The following is a 21626-nucleotide window of genomic DNA, read 5'->3' as shown; positions in this document are numbered from 1 at the left end:
TTTATTTTATTGATTACAATGGAGGTTATCCTGTTTCCCACCACTACATGCTGTCAAACCCTTAGGGTTTCTAGACCCTTTTATTTAAAATTTTTAAAGAACTGTGGGCCAAAGGAGGTTCCTTAGACCTCAAGGCCATCACAAAGAGGGTTCTGTTACCTGCTGACCTAACAAAATAATCCCTGAAAAACTGAACTCCCTTGTTGTTTGCCTAAGAGGACAAAAACGATTTGAGCTAATTGAGAGTTGATCTTTACTGGACAATCTTGTTCACACTGTATTAGTCTCATGAGTCACTTTTAGTTGTAGGCTGGTGAGAACTTGATGTGTTACAGACTTCCTTATCCTTTTGATAGCTTTTGTTGCTCAAAGTCATTGTCAGCTCTGCCTCCAAGCCAAAGTTTATATGCACATTTCTGTTTGTACAATCTGTCATATTTTAATTTCATCTGTTCTACAACAACATCACATTTCATCAGAGTTTGTCGAAGTTGACTGACTGCAAACATTAGCAACCTGTTGTAATTGAAACTAATTCACTTGTTTCATTGCCGCTGTGTTTGAATTCCACAGCACAGCTTGAGGCAAGCCTTGGAACCTTTTATGTTCCAACAAGGCCTCTCTTGGATAGAACTGTGCTGGAGTACAGGGACCCCATCAGCAGATATGCAAGAAGGTTCTTCCACCACCTGCTCAGGTGAGTGACAGTTTCAACTTCTATCAACTTAAAATTAATTGCGTCTTTCAATAGTTACCTACTTTAATGTGGTTTCCAAGAAGACTACCCCTGAAAAAAATGCATTCATTGTTATTGTTTGTTTAACTTGCACTTTGTTCCTTTCAAATAGAGTAATGCAGATAAAGTGCTATTCAGAGCTCTTCTGTCATCAATACACTTAAAATGAATCACCCTTTCCCATTTAGCTTGATAGAAGAAAAGATAATAAGCTTCTGAGAGATTCACCAACTGCTTGCAGATTAGCTATAGAAGGAACTTACAGCTGAGAAAACACTGGGTTTAAAAAGATGCTACAACACAAAAGAATGCTGCATGGTCCAGCATTGGACCATGCAATCTGAACATTTTGTTATTCTCATCTTTAAAATTCTCATATATAAACATGTTCCAGTAATTTTCAGTGTCATTAAAATAAAAGGAGAAAATGCAATATTGAATTTGTCTGTGAATTTTATAGAATCGTAGAATGGTTTGGGTTGGAAGGGACCGTAAAGATCATCTCATTCCAACCCAGCCACCATGGGCAGGGACGCCTTCTACTAGACCAGTTTGTTCTAAGCTCCATCCAACCTAGCTTTGAACATCTCCAGAGACAAGGCATTCACAGCTTCTCCAGGCAACCTGTGCCAATGCCTCACCACCCTCACAGTAAAGAATTTCTTACATATATGCAACCTAATTTTCCCCTCTTTCAGTTTGTAGCCATTACTCCTTGTCCTACCACTGCAGTTCCTGACAGAGTCCCTCTCTGGCTTCCATGTGGGCTCCTTCCTGGCAGGTTGCTATGAGGTCTTAAAACAACCTTCCCTTCTGCAGGCTGAGCAGCCCCAACTTCCTCACCTTGTCTTCACAGGAAAACTGCTCTGATATTAGATGACAAATAATAACAAATTCAGCAAGAATTTATAGTACATTGTTTATATTGTTGTATTTTTTCCAATCCATTATAAATATTGATATGCAGCAGTTTAACCTGTTCACAAATATAGCTGTGATATTCCCTTTGAGAATTATCCAGTGGATGCAAATAAGGAGAAATTACCTTCTGAATGATACAATGTTTGTTGCCTCTTGTTGAGAAGGAGTGTAAATGGATATACTGTGAAGACTTACAATGCACCTTTTTGCAGTGATTCCTCCAGATTGTAAATACATTGTCTGCATGGGCAAAGCAAATTACTTTGATAGCATATAATGTGCTTTTATCCAACTCTAAAAGAAAAGTATTCTATATTGTCTTCTACATTTTGAGTCTGAAGAGGATCATCTTTCTGGTGAATGAGTCCATTCCAGTGAGGAAATAATTCCTTGTAGAAAAATGATCCAACATTTGCATAATATATGTCAGTCTTCCACTGGAGTTTTCTTAACACACCTGGCTACAGCAGTGGGTACAAACTCTGTTATTGCCTTTCTCCTAGAAACCAGCAGGGAAGATGCGCTTATGGCAGTGGCCAACTTGTTTCGGCTGTGGGCCAGTTGCCTGCAGAGGACAGATGCAGGAAAAATGCCTCAGAGATTGCTGAGAGGTGTAATTCCAGTGCTCTTACATCTGCAAGAGAAACGTGTATTCCCTCTGATCCAGGATTTGCTTCCAAGTGCTAGCAGGCATGCAGAGGCATGGGGCCCTGACTAAGATGCCAGCCCTTGAGGCTGCAGCTGAAACACTGACTCAATCCTCCTAAAACAAGAACCTTCAGTGTCACAATGCTGTCTGTACAGCATAGGGCACAGCAAGAGGTGTGCACGAGAGTCTCCTCATGTCTTTTACCTCTCACTTAAAGGAGCCATTGAACAATCTACAGTTGTGGCAGTTTTTGGAACAAATGTGTTCTTTTGCTGTTTTCTTGTTTTCAAAGGGATTTGTATTCAACCGAATCAAAGTGATAGGGTCATGTGATTGCTGCAGAACAGATGGTAATGCTTAAAGCTTTTCTCAGAAGACATAACCTAAGTACAAAATTAAATGTTCAATATGGGAGATTTATCTGATAGAAAGCAAGGAGATGATGTTCAGAGCTGATCATTATTGCATTAAAGTGACTGTGCCTTAATTGGTGTTTATTTCCTTTTAGATGTATTCTTAAGTGTCTAGAATGGTTTAAATACAGGCTAAGCAGAGAGAACTACAGATTTGTTGGGGAATAGTAAGCCATGGTTTTGGGTGAGTGAATGCCATCCAGGCATGATGCAGTGTGTAGGAGGATCATAGGAAGGCACGGTGCCCACTGTTTCAGGCACATGAAAGTTGCAGCTGCCTCTATTACATCTGTCTGTGATAGACTAGCAAGGCAAGGCACTTCTGCCAGCCTGATTTACAGCTGTGGGCTCAGAACAGGAGGAAAAGTGAGAAGGGAATTATGCTCCTTCTCAGGTCACTATGTTATGCCCATGAGGGCACTGAAAATGGGGAGTTCATCCCACTGCCTGTTTGTCAGGAAAAGCAAGGTCAGGTAACATGGAAGGAAGACAGAGATTCTGTTTGCCACTGCAGGGAGAAAATCTGTGTGGCCAAAGCTCAACTGGAGCTAAAGCTGCCCAGAACTGTGGGAGGCCATAAAAACAGGGTTTTTGAAATGCATTAATATAAAAAAAAAGAGTGCAGAAATAACATCAGCCTGTTACAGAATGAGGATGGTCACCTCACAAACAAGGCCATAAAGCAAAGACGTTTAATGCTTTCTTTGTCTCTGTCTTCAACACCAATGATGGGGTAAGGGGCTCACAGTGCACTGAACTGAGCCCTGAGGACCATTCCAGTGCTCCAGATGGACGTCCATGAGTCTGTGGGACCTGATGGGATTCATCCAAGAGCTGGCTGATGTTGTGGCTGAGGCCATGTGAGGCCTGTCTCCATGATTTTTGAATTGTCTTGGGAATCTGGAGAGGTCACAGCTAACCAGAAGCTGGCAAACATTGTCCCAGTTTTCAAGAAGGGCGAGAAGGATGACCCTGGAAACTTCAGGCCTGTCCCATTCACTTCAGTGACTGGTACATAATGGAGAAGATTATTGAGGGAAATACTGAAGAACACCTGAAGGACAATGCACTCAGTCACAGCCAGCACAGCTTCATAACAGGAAAGTCCTGCTTATCAAACCTGATTTCCTTTTATGACAGAGTAACTCACCCAGCTGATCAAGAGAAGCCAGTTGATGTTACAGTTTTGGATTTCATTAAAGCTTTTGATACTGTCTCTCATAGGATCCTTCTGGACAAAATGTCCATCTGCCAGCTGGATAAACACATCCTGTGATGGGTGAGCTCATGGGTGGGGCACAAAGGGTTACAGTGAACGGGGTGACTTCAGACTGGGGACCTATCACTACTGGGGTCCTGCAGGGCTGCGTTCTTGGCCCTGTGCTCTTCAATGTCTCCATAAATGACTTGGATGCAGGACTGGGAGGGACACTGAGCAAGTTCACAGACAATACACAACTGGGAGGAGCTGTTGACTCCCTCCGAGGCAGGGAGATGCTGCAGAGAGACCTCAACAACTGAGAGGACTGGGCAATCACCAACCATAGGAAGTTTAACAAGGGAAAGTGCCAAATTCTGCACCTGGGACAGGCAAGCCTTGTTGTGTTTATAGACTGGGGAATAAGAGGCTGGAAAGCAGTGCCATGGAAAGGGACCTTGGGATCCTGGTTGATGGAGAGCAGTGCCCTGGCAGACAGAAGGGTCACTTGGTTTGTTCAGCCTGGAGAAGAGGAAACTGAGGGAAGACCTCGTTGTGGTCTTCAGCATCCTTATGACGGGAAGTGGAGAGGCAGGCACTGATCTCTTCACTCTGGTGACCAGTGACAGGACCCAAGGGAAAGACCTGGAGTTGTACTGGGAGAGGGTTAGGTTTAATATTAGGAAGAGGTTTTTCACCCAGAGAGTGGTTATACACTGGAACAGATTCCCCAGGGCAGTGGTCACAGCACCAAGCCTGACAGAGCTCAAGGAGTGTTTGGGCTGTGCTTGCAGGTGCAGGGTGTGACTCTTGGAGCTGACCTGTGCAGGGCCAGGAGCTGGACTTTGAGGATCCTTCCAACTCAGGATATTTGATGTTTCTGTGATTCTAATCACTTTTTTACCTTTTTCATTTGGCACTGAATACTTGCGGGCCAGTAGGCTAGTTACAAATTGCTAATGTATCTCTTCAGAGTGATTTTTTTCATCACAACAGATGTGTCTGCATGACCAAAGAAGACTTGGATGCAGAAGCCCTGTAAACTGAGACTATGAACTTGATGCAGCATTAGGGGGCATTTATTACACTCTTGTGAGCATGAGGAGACAAAAGGAAAGTGATCATTTTGTACCCTACCACAGCAAGAAGTGGAGGAAACATTACTAAATTATATGCAATAAAATTGTGGTTGATATTCAAAAAGTATTTCTTGGCATAGAGTAGGGCCTTCTGCAGTTCATTTGGGCTTCAGAAAGAGCAAGCAGCATATTCACAGAAGTTAAACCTAGAAGATAAAGAACTAAGGAGAAGAACTCAAAAGTTTGGTAGGAAGAACAAGGAAAGTGGAGTTAGGAGCATGAGTAAAAGACAAGGTGTTGGGGACAAAGGTCTGAAGGCAGGTGTGGGAATGTACAGTGTTCTGCAAGAAGGGCAGGGTGGCAGCACAGAGCCAAATGGGGAAAGGCATCTTAGGATGTGTGTGATGGGCTGTAGAGGAGACCAGACACATCAGGGATGGACAGGGAAGGGTGGAGTCCTTCATACAAGATTAAAACACTAAAACGTTTAAATGTTTTGAGATCTAAATCTGGAAAATGCTCATATAAACAAAAGTTTTCACCCCCCTCTCCAGCTTTCCTTTGAATACCTCACCAATCTGCCTTAAGCCTTTTTAGAAGGACCAATTCACGGGAGAGAAATATTAATCCATTCTACATGCTGAGACAGTCTTTGACCTGCTTGCTGAGTCTGCCAAAAAGTGCCATTTATTGTTGTACTTTTAAAGATGTGAGTGTCTGTATTTACCAGAATTGAGAAATACAGTTACCTTTCCAGAAGGGCTAATGTGATAATGATTTTTCTCTTTACTGTAGGCCAAAAGGTTGTATGTTCAGTTGCAAATAACTGGGGGCATCCAATTTCACATTATCAGGGAGACTATAGGCTATCTATTTTTCTACCATCAATGACGTCAGTTTCTAGAAAATGCTGAATGCTCTGATGTCAGATTCCCTCTTTAGGTGTGAAGGCACTTCAGAAAGAAGATGCTCCATCCAAGCTGAGATGGACAAAGGAATACTGATAGCACAATTGAAACAGATTGCAATTAGAAGGAAGGAAAATTCTTTGCGATATATTGGACTCAGCCATGTTATTTGTATCCATCATTATAAAAGCTATGTTTTTAAATTTGCAAACCACACATCATCTTCAGCTTTCACGAAAATAGAAGCTTAGAGCTTTGCAGGTATAAGCCCTGAATGTAAAATATGGAATACCTCCAACAACAAGCATTCAGTATACAAAATTAAATTAAAGGCCTCTTAATTATATGCCAGGGATCCATTACAACAGTATTTATGGAATGAATAATTATTTTCACTCTAAATCTTTATCTATAATTAAAAAATACAGGAACTGAATTACAAGAACAGAAATGTATCTTAGGTGTTCCATGCCACTTCAGTAGCACTCTGGTATTTTATTATGATGTCACTTCTTATAATAATATAATGTATTATATCATTATGTAAACTGTTGAGTAGAGGTGGATTTTTTGGTATGCCTTGGGGAGCTGTAACCTCCCTGCCCCCACCCTTTTGCTACGTATATTTGTGTGGTGGGGGAGTGGCTGCACCACCTCCTGCCTCTGTCTCACAGCCTCGTGTAGCCATGGAATGGAATGGGAGGGAACAATTTTTCACTCGTTAACTGCTGCATCGCTGACTCATGGCTTTGCTTCACTCTGATCAAGCATTCGTAAATTGTGCTTGTCGTATTTTCTAATGCATGAAATGATCTTGTTTGTTTGACACGGACACACGGGCACAAACACACGCCTGGTCTGTTGGGTACCATTTTTTGAGTGGGAAAGCAGGGCTAGAAAGTATAGTCTGAAATGCAGCGCAGGAGTTGCAGAATTAAGATGCAGCCACAGTTGTGCAGTTCTGCTGTGCCCTTTCCTCCTTTATAATTCTGTTTTTGTGTTTGCGAAGACTCAGTTTAAGATTTGTTTTTTGGTTTTTTTAATTACATGGAAAAATACTAAGGTTCAAAACTTGCACCTTTCAATCTGATAATTTCATTCAGAGAATGTAATTTGGGCTTTTTTCCCCACAGTACAAATATGCTTACCTACAAAGCAAAGTTTTGTTGTAAATAACAACATAGTGCTTTTTCATCTTTCTAGAGAAAAGTACAACTCTGATCACATTCATTGGCAGAATTTTGGACGGATTCATGACAGATTCTCCTTTGTATGAATCCAAAAATGAGAACCTCCACCATGTTTTTACTTTTGGTGTTTTCACTCCTTCACAAATCTCAGAAGTGTTTTACTCTTTGCAGTGTTCCATGTAAGATGCTACTGGGTAAATGCAAAAAATTATATTCATGTTGGGCAGAACATTCATCAAGTGATGTGACTTTGCACACAAGACTTGATATAGCTCCTTTGTAAATAAACACTCTTAAAGAAGATGAGAAGGTGAGTGGTCATTAGTGTCAGGGGAGACCTGCTTCCAGCCACCACTGATTTTTACGATCTTCACTATTCAAGAGTTCTGAAGTGCACTGCTATACTACAAGATATGCTGCCTAGACACAGACAGTTATCACTTAAGTCCAAGACAGCCTTTGAAAAGCTAAAATAAAGCTCTTTTGTCCTGCAGGTACATCACTAATGCAGTACTAGCTACCCCCTGGTAAGCAGGTTCCCGTATCACTACACTGCAATCTCCAAAGTAGATATTCACTGTGAGTATTTCCATCCTAAGTAGGGCCCTAAGTCAAAGGTGAAAAAAATGCTTCAGCTCCATAGGAATAATTCCCAATCCCATCTGCTGCCAACTGTATGGAACTGAGAGGCTGCATGAGCAAAGAGCTTTTATGATCCTTTTTAAGAGCACCCTAGAAGTAGAATCTATAATTATATTGGTACATGGTGTGTCACAAAATATGTATAAACATTAAGATGACATGGTTGAGGACTAAGTTTGTCTTTTATATTCATACGGTAACCTATTAGGCATTAAATTATGCATTCAAACAAAATGATCATTGATGGAAGGTTCTCTATGGTGGCCACATGGACAGAATTCATCTCTATGGGAGTAAGTTCAGTAGTAGCATTTTCACTAAAGCAGCACCTTCTGGAGAAGACTTTGAAAAGTCATTTTTTGTCATCTTTTGTAAAATAATCAAAACCAAAGGTTTTCATATTACCATAGAACTGATAAATGAGAATTTATATTGTGGTGATGGAACTACACATGAAAATATTTCCCTTGTCATGCTTCTTGACCTGTTTTAGAAACAAGAAATAAAGGCACCTGTTTAATGGAACTAGGTTATTTTTGCAGTTAAAGATCTCATTAAAAGTTTAGACTGTCTTTGCTTCAGTCCTATGTTGTTAATGATTTCTTTTCTTAAACCAGCTCCAAGACAGTTTTCAATTTCAGTCAGATACTTTGATGCTACAGGAATGACTCTAGGATTTAATTCTCTAGCAATGATTACAATGTAAGAAATAATGAGCAAAATATCGGCATGGGGGGACAACAAATTACATGGCATAATTGCTTGAGAACAAAATGCCATGAAGAAAAACCATGACAAGTCGCTGCCAGAGATTTGGGCAAGATATGTTACGCAACCTAATGGGAGACATTGCTTGGAGGATGGGAAGAATGGCCCCTTACACACACTTAAAGCAGTCCCAGAGCAGCTGTAATCTGGATCCACTTTGCACAGCCAGCAACAGATGCAGTTTGGTGGCCCAGAGTGCCAGAAGCCATCCAGTTGTCTGGTACCTCCCCACTCATGGGACTGCACTAGAAAAAAGGAACACAAAATAGCTGCACTGGACTGATGTTTTCACCAGATCTATTCCCACATGCTGATTAATCTGACTTTGATATTGCTACTTTCAGAAGCTGAGCCCACATTGAGACCACTGTTGTGTTGTGCAACTGATAATCTGCTCTCATAAGGTGGCATTTTCCTGCTGTACCAGCTCTGCAGTTTCCCTGAAACCTTAAGGCCTTTGGGCATACACGAAGTGCAGAAACAATGCAAATAAATATATCATATTCATGGACAAAACCCTAAAAAATTAGTTCTTAGCAACATATCTCCATCCTTGAGCAGCTGTTGTAAGTCAGCCCCAGCCTTCCCAGGCCATCAGTTTCTCCCTCTCCACCTAGTAGCTAATAGCATCTTCTTTGAGATTGACACTCAACAATCTCTAATTTAAGGTCCTGACCAAGAACTGAATTTAAGATTAATTTTTTTTGTCTGAAGTTTCTCCAGATCAATTCATATCTCATCTCTTTACCAAGACACTTTTTCTCCATTCATCTTCAAAGTCTTCCTGAGCCCCACCATTACACTTCCCTTTACTGTATGTGGACCATCTGGCAATATTCTGTTGTGAACTCAGCTCATCAGAGTTTTCTCTCACTCCCTCAGCCTTTTTTCCGACTTTTCTCCCATTTTCATGCAGGAACAGCTAACTGAATAGTCAGGCAGCCCTAGGCTTTCTGTCTTTAAATGCAGATCTGCCTTTTATGGTTCTTCAGAACCCAAAAGCCTGCGAAGGAAAGAACACCAAAAGGAAAATTTAGAAAAAAGTCAGCAATAGTAATTTGTCCAATAGCTGGATATAGTGTCTTGGGAGTGCACCTCTCATGCTTAATAATGTAGAATTTGTGTCCTACATGCTCATCTGGGCTTCCTCTGTAGTTAGGATAAAGACATGGGCACCCAAAGGATTAGTAATCCCATTGAAGGGAGATATCTCAGATAAGCATGAAGAGTCAAACATCAGTGCCTATCCCTATCAATTAACTACAAAAGGAGCCTACCTAATTAGCTTAAATTAGCCATGTAAAGGTAAGCTGTTTGAAGATAAATGGAATGATTTGCACTGTAAATGTCTAGCTCCTGTATCACATTATTACTGGCCAGTTAACAGAAAGATCTTAGCTGCTCAGATGGTTTCTGTAATAGAATGAGAGAGGCACATAGACTAAAAAAAATATCAAGAAATATTTACAAAAAGATACAAAAAGCAGACAGGTATGCAGATCTCTTTAAAAGTCTCCTTTTGACTAGTTGGCCAAGATAGGAGAGAATGGGGATGTTTCTTGGTTTACACTGGTAAGTGCTGAAGTATCAACTAGAGACAGATAAATAGTAATATATCACCAGCACTAGGTAAAATTAATTCAGAATTTTTAAAGGTAGTAAGGGATAAAACATCTGAAATACACACTGTGGTGTCTAACCTCACATTTTAAATGACCTTAGCACCTGAGGACAGAAACATGGGAAATATTAAGTCAGTTTTCAAAACAGTTTGGAGAGACCTTGGAGAACTATGCCCTGAAAGTCCACCCTATGTACCAGTGAAATTAGCAGAAACTATATTTTAAAAATGTGTGAACATACAGACAACATATTGGGGGAGAGTCAGCAGTATTTCTGTAAAGGCAAGTCACGTCTCAAAACTCCAAATTATTTGATGTCCACAATCATGTGAGTAATGGCTATCCAGCTGCTACTGATGAAAGTTTGACAACTTAAGACCTTTTTGGAAGGTCTCCCACCAATATGTCTTAAAGAAACTGAGCTGCCACAGGATTAGAGGAAAGCTTCCCTTTTGTAGATTAGTAATTAATTAAAAAGTAAGAAACAGTGTAAGAGCAAATGGTCAGTTGTCACAGAGGTCACCAATGGAAATTATAAGTTTAGAAGATCTATATTTATAAGTAAGGTGGCAAAGGAGCACATTGTGAGCTCCCAGCATTTGCTAATGACACTAAATTATTAAGACTAGTAAAGATAGGACCTACTGTGAAGAACGGCAAAAGGGCTTCACAGGATGCAGTGACACAGTGTCAAAATTGAAGATAAAATTAAATGTAAATAAATTCAAAGTGAAGCGCTTTGTACACAGTGGCATGTGACTCCAAACTTCATGTGTAACCTGATGCAATCTGAGCTCAACATTATTCTGGAGGAATAATTGGTCCTATAACTCTACAGTTATAAAATGCACAGTTCGGTGCTCAGCAGAACTACAAAAAGCACATTGCAAACTAGGAATTCTTAGAAAAGGACTAGACAAGAAAACAGTGAGCTTCAGTTCACCTGAATTTTGTGTCTAGTTTTGGAGTCCCATAATCTCTAAAAGGATATAGTGGAACTCAAAAAGGTTTAGGAAGGGCAGCCAGGATGATTAAAGGCATGAAACAGCTTCAATGAAAGGAATGTCTAAATAGACTAGAACTCCTTGACCTAAAGAGGAGGCAGCAGAGATAGAGATCTATTAAATTGTGAGTGTTAGTGAGAAAGAGCACAGTAAATGACTGCTCACTGCTTCTTCTAATACGAAAAATAGAGGTCATCAAGCAAAGCTAACACGTGGCTGTTTCAAAATAATAGTGATTCTTCACATAACGTATAATTGAAATATGAACCTCCTTACCACAGGATGTTGTGGATGATAAAATTGTATGTGTGTTCAAAGGCGAGGTTCAGAGAAGAGGAATTCACTGAGGAACACCAGCCTGGAAACCACCTCTGGCTCAGCAAATCCCTGAACCACAAATTGTTGGAGACTAGGAGACTACTTAGGGAAATATCACCATATGCTTGCCCTGTTCTAATATTCTCTCCTAGTTAATGGTAAGGGATTAGGTCAGGAGTGCCTTCAGTCTCAGCAAAAGGTTGTTCCTATTCCTATGTTTTATGTTCTGGACATGATTGTGTGCAGAAAAAGCGCATCAGACTCAATAGTTTTCCATTTATTCCTTTAAAAATGTGCCAAAATTCATACAAAGTTCCAGACAATATCTTGTCTGCCTCTTCTGTGGCTATATTTGCTGCAACAGAGCTGTTATGTGCAGGAATTTTTTGAGCATTACCACTGCATTATCTTATTATAAAGAAATAATTTGGCTACTGACAAACATAGATGGAAAAGGTAAATATACCATAATGGACCCATAACTCAGCAAGGGATTCAAAATTTGGCCCTGCATCATGATTCTGTAAGTAGATATTTATCTTTAGGCAGCCAACATTAGAAAATATAAAGCTAATATATTTTCTCCAAGAAGTCTTAGCACTAAAAAAGTGCATCTTATCCAATGTCAGGCATGAGGGAGAATTGTCCCTGTACCTCATAGAAAGCCAAGGAGGAAAAGGGCCTGTTCATCTTAACTTTAATACCAAATTCCCATCTGCTGCAGCTCAAAATTGCAGCGATATCACAGGTATACAATAGGGATTTATTATAGAGGCAGCAACTCATCCTTAACCACAGCAATGATACTGGGCCTCCGTTATATAGCTGTCTTTAGTGTGTAGACATGCTGATATGTTTGCTCAATAAAATCCAGCTTTCAAGACATGCTGTTAAGTTTACATGATCACCAGAGTGAGAGGGATAAAGCTGGAAAAGAAAAGCAGAAGTGAATTAATGCAATAAAGGCTAGGATTTAACAGACAGGGTTGATTAAAATAAATGTGAAACAACAGGTGTCACTGACTCTTATCAGCATTTTTAATTAACACCTGTTTTTAGCCCAGAGTACTTTGGAAGAGTATGTTGGAGTGTGTCTGTATTTAAAGATAAAAATACGCTGTTGAGAAGTTACTAAATAGTGAGAGATTGAAGGAATGAAGAGGTTTGGAGGTGGGGGTAAGCCTCTCTTTGCTGGGTGCATGTTGGTTGCAGCTTAGAAAAACCTGAAGGAGAGCCACAATGATAAAATTGCAAGGTAGGGAAATACTGCTATGGCAACAAAATATGTTCTCTTGAAGGAAAATGAGTATGAAAATGAGATAAAGAGTGTAGGAAATTGAAAGGAAGTACAGATTACAAGAAAAGACAGGATCTAGTTTAAAAATATACAAATTGTAATAGTTTTAATTTATATAATAATATTTTATGATAGTAATAAATTTCTGTTATCCAGACTTTTATGGCACCTGCTCTGGAAAATTTCGGAGAACTTGACAGATATGAAAGAATTCTCATTCACGGTAGGAAGGGGATGCAGTCAAACACTTCAGTGTGCCATGCTGCAAGAACCTAGCCGACATGAATGACCAGCATCACATGAGAAGTCTGTGACATAAATGTTCATAGAATCAGGATCTTCAAACAAATGTTTCTTCAGTGTAGGTATCAGGCAGTTCTGGAGTTTTACAGTAATGCTGTTTTATAATTAATTTCAGCAAAGGTCAACAAATAAATTACATACATTTCTTTATACCTAGACCCACTACTTTTTCTAGAATATTTCATACATTTAAACTATTTCTTTCTAAGTATGTATTTTAAAGGTTTAAATGATCCCTTATTATTAAACTACTTAATTCAAAAATTAACTTGCTTCACTTGAAAATCTGACTCAAAATTCTGTCCTAAGAAGAAGTGTGTAAGGTAGAGTCACCCGCACTATTTCACACAAGAATACGTTTTTGTTTCCTAGAGCAGAGTACTACCCTAGAAGATAGGAATCACATGGTAAGATTATTAACTTTTTTTATGGATGGTTTGGAAACGACCTCAAGATTCACAGCCAGTTAGAGCCTTCGAAGGTTTTCTCTGGCCAGAGTGTCATACTATCTGGCTCCCCTTATCAGCTTTCTCTTTTTTCCTATTTTTTTTAAATTTGGTTTTCTTTTTTGCTTTCTTGCTTCAAACCAGAGGGTACCCTTTGATATGAAGGGCATTCAGTTCTATGCCCAACACCCTATGAAGCAATGGGTGGACTTCCTTTAGGTCAGAGATATGTAACTTGATAGTATCTTTCAAGTGACAGGAATTTTGGGTGCCTTGATATACTAGTATTTTTTACTTGTATACTATATTTTGTCATGGTTATTCACTGGCTTTACCTGGGACCTATTTGTGTATGACCTTTGAAAGATTCTATACGGGATTTCTTTTTAAACAAGTCACTCAGGCCACAAATCCAGCACTTCACTTAACATGCCCATATTTAGGACCCATGGAAAATTATAGGTCATAAGCCCGTACATTAATGCTTTGCTAAATCTGGGCCTGAAGGGATGTATAGATTATACTTGAACAACATTTAGAGCTCCTGCATCTAAAACTCAATTTAGGATACAGTTTAGGAGATTATCCCCTTGACTCACACACACACACAGACCCAGTGGCTGTTTCTCCATTACCCTTTGGTGTGCTCTGCAGCACTTTCCCTTCATCAGTATCTTAGAAGGTAACAAGGCTGTGAACTCTCCTCGGAGGTTAGTGTGTCCTGTTCAAAGGAGCTCGTAATCTAAAAACATAGTGGCATAATAGCAGGAGCTTGGCAAAATAATACTGCTGGCGTCTCAGAGGGTGGAGCTTTCCAGTGCATCTATTGATCCTTCTGCCACTTCTAACTTTCACAATAATTGGGGAATCTCAACCAATTTAACAGAGGGTAGAAGTCTCAGAAATAAGTAAATGCCTGCAAGTTTTGTGAAAATCAGCAACCAGTTGGGGTTAAATAGAATGCAGGAGGTTATCTGTGTCCTAAAAAGCTACAGTGAAAGTTCAGCAAATAGAAGTTCTGCCAATCAAGACCTATGCTGCTGAACACCAAGCATGGCCCACATGGCCTCTTATTCAAACCTTTGTAGGGAGAAGGCTGTGGATGCCCTGCTGGGAGAAGGACAGTGTTGTCTGGAGCATGTTTTGGCAGGGTACCTTGGGAACAGGAAGAGTTAATGTGCTGAGTCTGTGTAGGAAGAGGCACAAAATAGGTTCTTTGGAGAGTTCCTGGTCTTCAGGCTGCATTCAGTTTTCTACAACCACCTTATTTAACATAGGGCATCCTACTGAACTCATTAGGGTAAAATAATTTCAGATTTTGGTTGACTTTTGCATAAAGTGAGGTTTTTTTAAGTGAGTTGTTTATCTGCGTTTTTTTTCAAGAAATATGAGATCTATTTATTCTTCTCCAGGAACTCTTAAGTACCACTTTTTCAGCATTCAATATAAAATGCAGGGTATAAATGTTTGACTAATACTGTATTTTATATATGATGGATTACTCAGCAATCTAAGTCTTCAGAATTTACTGAAATTTTACGTTGACATGTCTCATTGGAGGTCAACAGAATTTCAGGGTTGTCATTTTAAGGAACATTACGCATGAAATTTTTTCTGTGAAATATGTAAGTCCTTTTAGCCCTGGTTTTGTAAATAGGCTCTGAAGCTGACATACAGCTACATGCCTAAATCAGTGGTGGTGTGTTCAACAGTTGGTGAAAAATTAATCTGTCCCGATTTAAATCAACCACTTAGCAACCTAGCCACACAACTTTTAGGTTCTTTAATCTGATAATCTCTAATTATTCTGGCTCAGAATTCCAACAGAACAGGGTTCAGAGTAATTTTGCAGACGTTATTCTTTATTTGAATATTGGCTAATTTAAAGGGAAAATATTTCAGATAATAACAACATATTTTGAGGGGGAAAAAAGCATGAAAACCATTTCTGTTCCAAAAATTGCTGATATGAGAATTTATGAGGAAACAGCTCCTTTTATGAATAATTATTATTATTGTGTTTAAGAAATGGGCAAGATGCCTAGAAATTGAATGAAAGAATGAGCTATTAAATTGAAATATTAAATGAAATAACTGAATTAAAAGTGATCATGTAAAACCAGCAGTAAATGTTGGGAGCTGTAACTGATTGAACATATTTTCATCATCTGTTTTGTATGCTTAAATACAATTGCTTGATGTAAGTAAACACTTGATTGATATTCTGAATACTTTAAAATCTGCATATGCATCATGGAATACTGAACAATTAAAACTTAATTTCAGTGTAGTTTGATTACATGTAAATTATTTCAATATTCATTTTCTCCTGTTCTGTTTGCTCAGTGCATATTTAATATCCACTTTTTGAATGCATATCATTCTTGATTGGACTGTGAGATGAAGAGGACTCTGAAATTTCTTCCATTAAAAAAGATTGCCTTATAAATATTATTTGTGCCACAGCTCTTCCCCTGCAGATTATTTTCTAAATGTTGTGTACTCTTATTGAAGACAAGGAAGAAAACTGCTGCAGCCCTCCTTTATCAGCCCAGCACAAGGAATATGCTTACATGGTCGATGAGCATGTCTAAGAAGGCTTGTTGGTTGTAACTAGTCCCTAAAGAAATGTTTCCATCTTTTCTGCACTATATTGCTTGCCTGCATGAGCTCCCTCTCCCTTCCCTTCCTCCTCCCTCCATATGATTTTTATTTTATTTTCCTGGTTCTTGGAGGAACCAGGAACTGGAGAAACTGTAATATAATGGCTAAATATTACAAGCGTTTTCAAGTTGACCATTTTCAGTCCAAAAACTGCATTTCTATCTTTAAATGACCACATTCAATTTAGGAGTTGTGGAATACAGATGAAAAAGTTTTGCCTTTTTATATCTTTGTAGAACATTTTCTAAAAACCAAAGAGACTTCTTTTCCCTTCTCTGCAGGCTGCAATCCATACACGCTTTTGATCAACAGTATTTCAAATTACTTTATATATGAACATCCAACAGAAGGAAATCCCAGGCGTTTGATTCTCTTATTATTTATGTCAGAGAACAGAATAGCCTTTCTGAAGTTACAGATAACATTATATATTTTTTAAATTACTTATATATTTTATTTTAAAATAAAATTGTTTCCTGACGTCTTTTAAGTTAAATCATATTCCCAAAATACAGGCAGGCAGCAGGTTTGTCACCTCACCATGGAAAGCAAGACTGGATTCCTCTCTATCTTGACCATTTTTGACCTACATGCCTGTAGTTATATTATTCATATATGAAATATGAATTTATTTCCTTGCCCACACTAACAGAATATTTTTAAGCTTTTTTAGAATACATAACGAAGTGCATATAATACCAATATTCTTTTGTTATATGAGAATTTGAAGGTAATGTTGTATCTACTAAATGGCTTGCAAGGAAATGTTTTCCTATGTGTCCTACATAGTTAATTGCAGTGTCAGAGTTCTGACCTTGATGGTCATATCTCTATTGCCTGTCACTTTGACCAAACAAGTGGCAGAACTTCATGGTTTGCAGGTTGATTTCCTTCTCTCTCTCTCTTTCAAGACACATATAAGTCTTGATTGCTAGAGTTATTGGGAGCCAAGCTAAGGTGGAGGCAGGGGTTGGGAAGACACTACTCAACACCACAGCCCTGGAAATTCCATTTTAGAGAGCAAATATTGTACCTGGTGACTGTAGCACAAGAACAAAATGGGGAACGTTTTACTTGGGAGGTATTTTGTTTGTTTGAGGAGCTGATAAACTGGGTGGGCTAACAACAGTAAGAGATCTTCCTAGGATAAAACATGCTTATAAAATGGATATTATTAACTTGAGGTTGGTCTCATGCTATATAGACCTCTCTCTAATATTTTTTGTACATTAAAACCAACAAAACTTTCATAACAAAGGGTTTCAGAATAACAATTATCTTCTAGTAAAGTTAGGTTTAAAAATTCTGGATAATCCTGACTGATTTAATACTGTTGGCCTAAGTAAAGCAAACTTCTCACTCTTCTTTGTAACATCTGCCTTCTTTTAAAGCAATTCAATTTATAATAAATTATGAAGTAACTGTGATTGTTATTTGCAACACTCTTGGTTTGTGAAGAGCATTTCTTAGATAGTATTTTTTCCCTTTTTTTTTTCCTTAGTACAGATCTCAAAAAAATGAGTTAACGTCACACTTGTATGAATGGGGCCATAATGAGACAAAGTATGTATGTTGATTAAAGGAAAAATAATCAAAATCTTTCTGAAACTGCAAAGAAATTACAGCTTAAGGCCATGATTCTGTTCTGCAAGTCAATCAAATGAGAGAGTTATTTTATATTTTTTGGTTGCAGGCATTTTTTCCTTGGCTAAAGCAAATGTCATTCAAATAGTCTATATAGCGATAACTTTGGAAATACAAAATAATGATACAGATATTCTTTTTAGCCAGTCAAAAAGCTGTTTCTGTTCACGCTACAATTTCCCCTCTAAGTACTAAGAATGTGTATTTAATCCATAATGTAAAAAGAAAACTATGCCAGGAAAAAATATAAACGTGATAGCTGTTCAAGATATACATATTTTAAAATGTACTTATTTTTTCTTAATTAAAGCATAGCTTCAAAATCATCATTGCAAAACAATGTATTTTGATGGAAAATCCATCACAAGAATCATGTTGAAAAGCTTCAGATACATAGACAAGCATGAAAATACAGGGATGCACTGCCTGTTCCCTGGTGATCAAGAGGTTAATTTATCTCTTCCCCTCCCTTAAACTGGTTCTGTGAGGAGGGCTGCAAATTAGTACTTGGAAAGCACAGCAGGGAGATTAGCTTTAGGGAGGGAAGGGCTCCCCACTCCAGCTCTTAGGAACCTCACCTGGAGAAAGCATTTCCTTTTCTACTTAAGCTAACATATTATGCCTTCTTGTCACGAATGTTATTCCTTGAGGAAAAGTCTTCTCTGGTTCTATCTTGCAATCTGCTGAATCATTCCAAGTGTGTGGTAGAAGAGAGGAGAGTGATAAGGCTGTAACAGGAGGGAGCCAGGAAACCGCTGAGGCTTTGGCTGGGAGCAGGAATCCCGGTGTGGTGCATCATATGGGATTACTTTACCCACCCAGGCAAAAGAGGATTCCCATCTTTCCTCTTGTTCACACCGGCCTGAGGAGGAGGTGCAGCACTGCCCACTGTTTCCTACGACACCACCAAGGTACAGAGCTGTACAAATTCTCATCCATGGGATGCTGTCTGACAATATTCATTTGACAAGCACAGCCTACACCTTTCTAACCCTGATAAATCCACAATGCTGTTTTTTCCCCTCTGAGGCAAAGAAGTCATCTCCTTCCAAACCTCGAGTGTCTACAACTGATCCATTGTTGAAATTGTTAACAGGTGGAAAGAGGGAAAATTTACCTACTTCGTAATGGGACAAATACAAGATTTTTCTTTATGTAATCAATCTTCTACCTCTCAACTGAAATAAAATCTGGGTATTTGCATATCTAAAAATAGTCACCAAATCTATTTTCGTAGCTAATTTTAAAAAGTTAAAAATGTGCAGTAGGGGAAAATGTGTACAGATAGAATCACTTTCTCATAATACAATGTCACATAATGTATAAGTATATAATGTATAAGAGAAACAATAGCCCAATGCAGAATTTTCCATTGAGATTAGCATGTGCCAGTGCAATGCTTTATACATCCTCAGAAAGCTTCTGATGGATGGCTCATGTCCTCCTGCTTCTGTGGAATTGCACACAGGAGGATACATTCTTGCCCAGTCCCTCCATCCCGTGTTGGTATGTGCCCAGGAGATGGTGTGTGGTGTCTGGGTAGGATGAAGGGGTTGGTCTGTCACCATAAATGGAAGGAGCTGTTGTTCAGCAGAGTCTCAACCCACCAAAGGAATGTCCTTAAAGATGAAGTTCCACATTCGTGCTGCCCCCTTCCTGCTCTACTGTGTCTCTGGGTGGTACCTTCTAGAGCACACGTGGAGGTAATTTTTGCTTGTGATTTTGCTCTTTTCCCCATTGTTATACTTCATTGGTGCAATCTTTTTCACTGTAGGATCTCAGAAAACTCTCAGGAGTCTGTGCTAATACTGGGCTAAGGTAGTTACAACACAAAAGAGTATCACCTCCCTACCTCTTTTAGTCCCTGAGGATTCGTGACTCAACTGGATTAGCATCTTCAGAGAGCTGTGTCAAGGGGACTGCAAGGACAAAACTCAGTGCAAACTTCTACAGGGACCTCTGAAGTAATGTGAATTTTGGCATTAGTGTTTTCTGTAGAGGATTTTGAGATTCCTACCAGCATTGCTGGGGATATTGTTTATCTGTGTTGTGGTTGCTATCTTTGTAAAGATTTGTTAAGATCTTCAGCTCCCTTCACATTCAACCAGATCTGATGGGACTCAACACTGAACCATTTGGTGAAGATTTTAAACAAAGAAGGTTAAGGGTAGTCACTGTCCTACCTCACAGTTCTGCAATTTGAATATGAGCCTATCAAGGTTCCCCAATAAAGCTTTGGCATCACTTTTGGTGAGCATTGAAGGACTTTGTACATGAGCAAAATTTGATGCAGCTCTTAAATTAACCTCAGCAAGCAATGTGTTTCCTTTTTCTTTCAGGTATCAGAGGTTTGAAAAAGCGTTTTTGCTTGCTGTTGACATCGGTGCTCGGGACCTGTTCATGGTGAGTTGTTTCTGGAGACAGAGGGTCTTGGAGGATATTATTTGTCAGCTTTTGTACACATTAAAACAGTTCCAGGTCGTTTGCAGTCTTGGACATATACTGAAGACAGAACTGTTTTACCTTTGCCATCATGAAACTCATCAGTAGGAATGGAGTATCTTCAGAGTCACTGACATTTTCACCAGCCTACAGGCCATTCTTAATTTTCCAGGAACTATTGTATGTGTTTTTAAACTTTCCCTTTCTTCATCTGACCTGATGTGAATGAATGTCATTTTTCACTTTAATAAGCTTATACATTTCTAGTCTGTTCCTTCAAGTCCAACTGCTGAGTCCTGGACGCAAGAACTGTTCATGTCCTGGGGATCCTGAATGCTCTTAGTTTGTCTCTTGGGGTTTTGTGAAAAGTGACAGATTATAACTGCTTCTGCTGGTACTTTTAAAGCAACAAAGCTCAGCAGCATCAACACAAGGGTTTTAACATTTCATGCACTCTCTGCCCCTTCCCATTTAATTAGCTACAAAAGTAAAATTAACCAGCTCTTAAAAGGTCCTCTGTGTGAGCACTGCAGGAGGTTCTTGTTTTATAAGATCTTGCACCACAATGTCACAGTGAGGTCAGATGGACAAAGCCAGTCGTGCTCTCCTGGTCTCTCAGCATGTTGCTGCTCCATAGCTGATTTCATTGTTTTCAAAGAAACAATAGGAAAGGGCCTGTTGAAAAAAAGGCCCTTTGAACGATTCGTTTGCTTGACTCTTTTGCATAATGAAGACATTCTGTTGTTTAAATTAAGCTTTGACACTAGATGTTAATATCATTTATCCCATTAAGTCACTTGCCCTGCTAGTTTGATCTTGATATTTAAATTGTATGTTAAATTACACAATTAAATCCTACTTTTAGGGGTTATGAAAATTCCCTTCTAATTATATAAAAAGTTGTGTGAACCTTTTGATGTTTTTTTCACGGCTCTAATTATCTGGCTTGTTCCATCTAATTAGAAAGATGTGAATACTGTGATAAACTTTCCTAAGTATGCATCAAAAGAACATGATGGAAATATCAGACTTTTAGGAAATTCATTGCATGTTCTATGTTTACTCCCTTCGATTTTCTGTCTTTTTAGATAATCTCTTTCTTTTTCTCTCTTTATTGAATGTAGCCTCTTCAATACAAATTTTATACCTAATCATGCTAGGCACTGCTGCAGCCACATATAAGATTCGGACTGTAGTATGTCTGGAGCAGATTAAAGGTTTTTGCCAAGGGCTTTCCCAGTGTACATATAATACATATTCCCTGATTTTAGCCATTCCGACAGAATAAATGTCCCAGCATTTGCCATCAAAGGCCCTCTCTCATATGACTGAGAGCATTTCCTACGTGATCTTCTTCTCTTTCCTTCCCTCTGTTGGTGGCA

General features: G+C 39.0%; 1 protein-coding gene across 6 annotated transcripts in view; it reads left to right on the top strand.

Moving 5' to 3' along the window:
* Positions 1-21626, top strand: part of WDPCP (WD repeat containing planar cell polarity effector) — a 145736-nt gene that overhangs the window by 83212 nt on the left and 40898 nt on the right. For all 6 annotated transcript variants that reach the window (XM_088160943.1, XM_088160945.1, XM_088160942.1 and 3 more), the window contains exons 13-14: positions 574-697; positions 20142-20205. In XM_088160943.1, coding sequence (XP_088017069.1) covers positions 574-697; positions 20142-20205 — 188 coding nt within the window. The remainder of the gene's footprint in view (positions 1-573; positions 698-20141; positions 20206-21626) is intronic.

Source organism: Sturnus vulgaris, chromosome 3, assembly GCF_052056855.1.
Source record: "Sturnus vulgaris isolate bStuVul1 chromosome 3, bStuVul1.hap1, whole genome shotgun sequence".
NCBI lineage: Eukaryota > Metazoa > Chordata > Aves > Passeriformes > Sturnidae > Sturnus > Sturnus vulgaris.
This window is presented reverse-complemented; position numbering and strand designations above follow the sequence as displayed.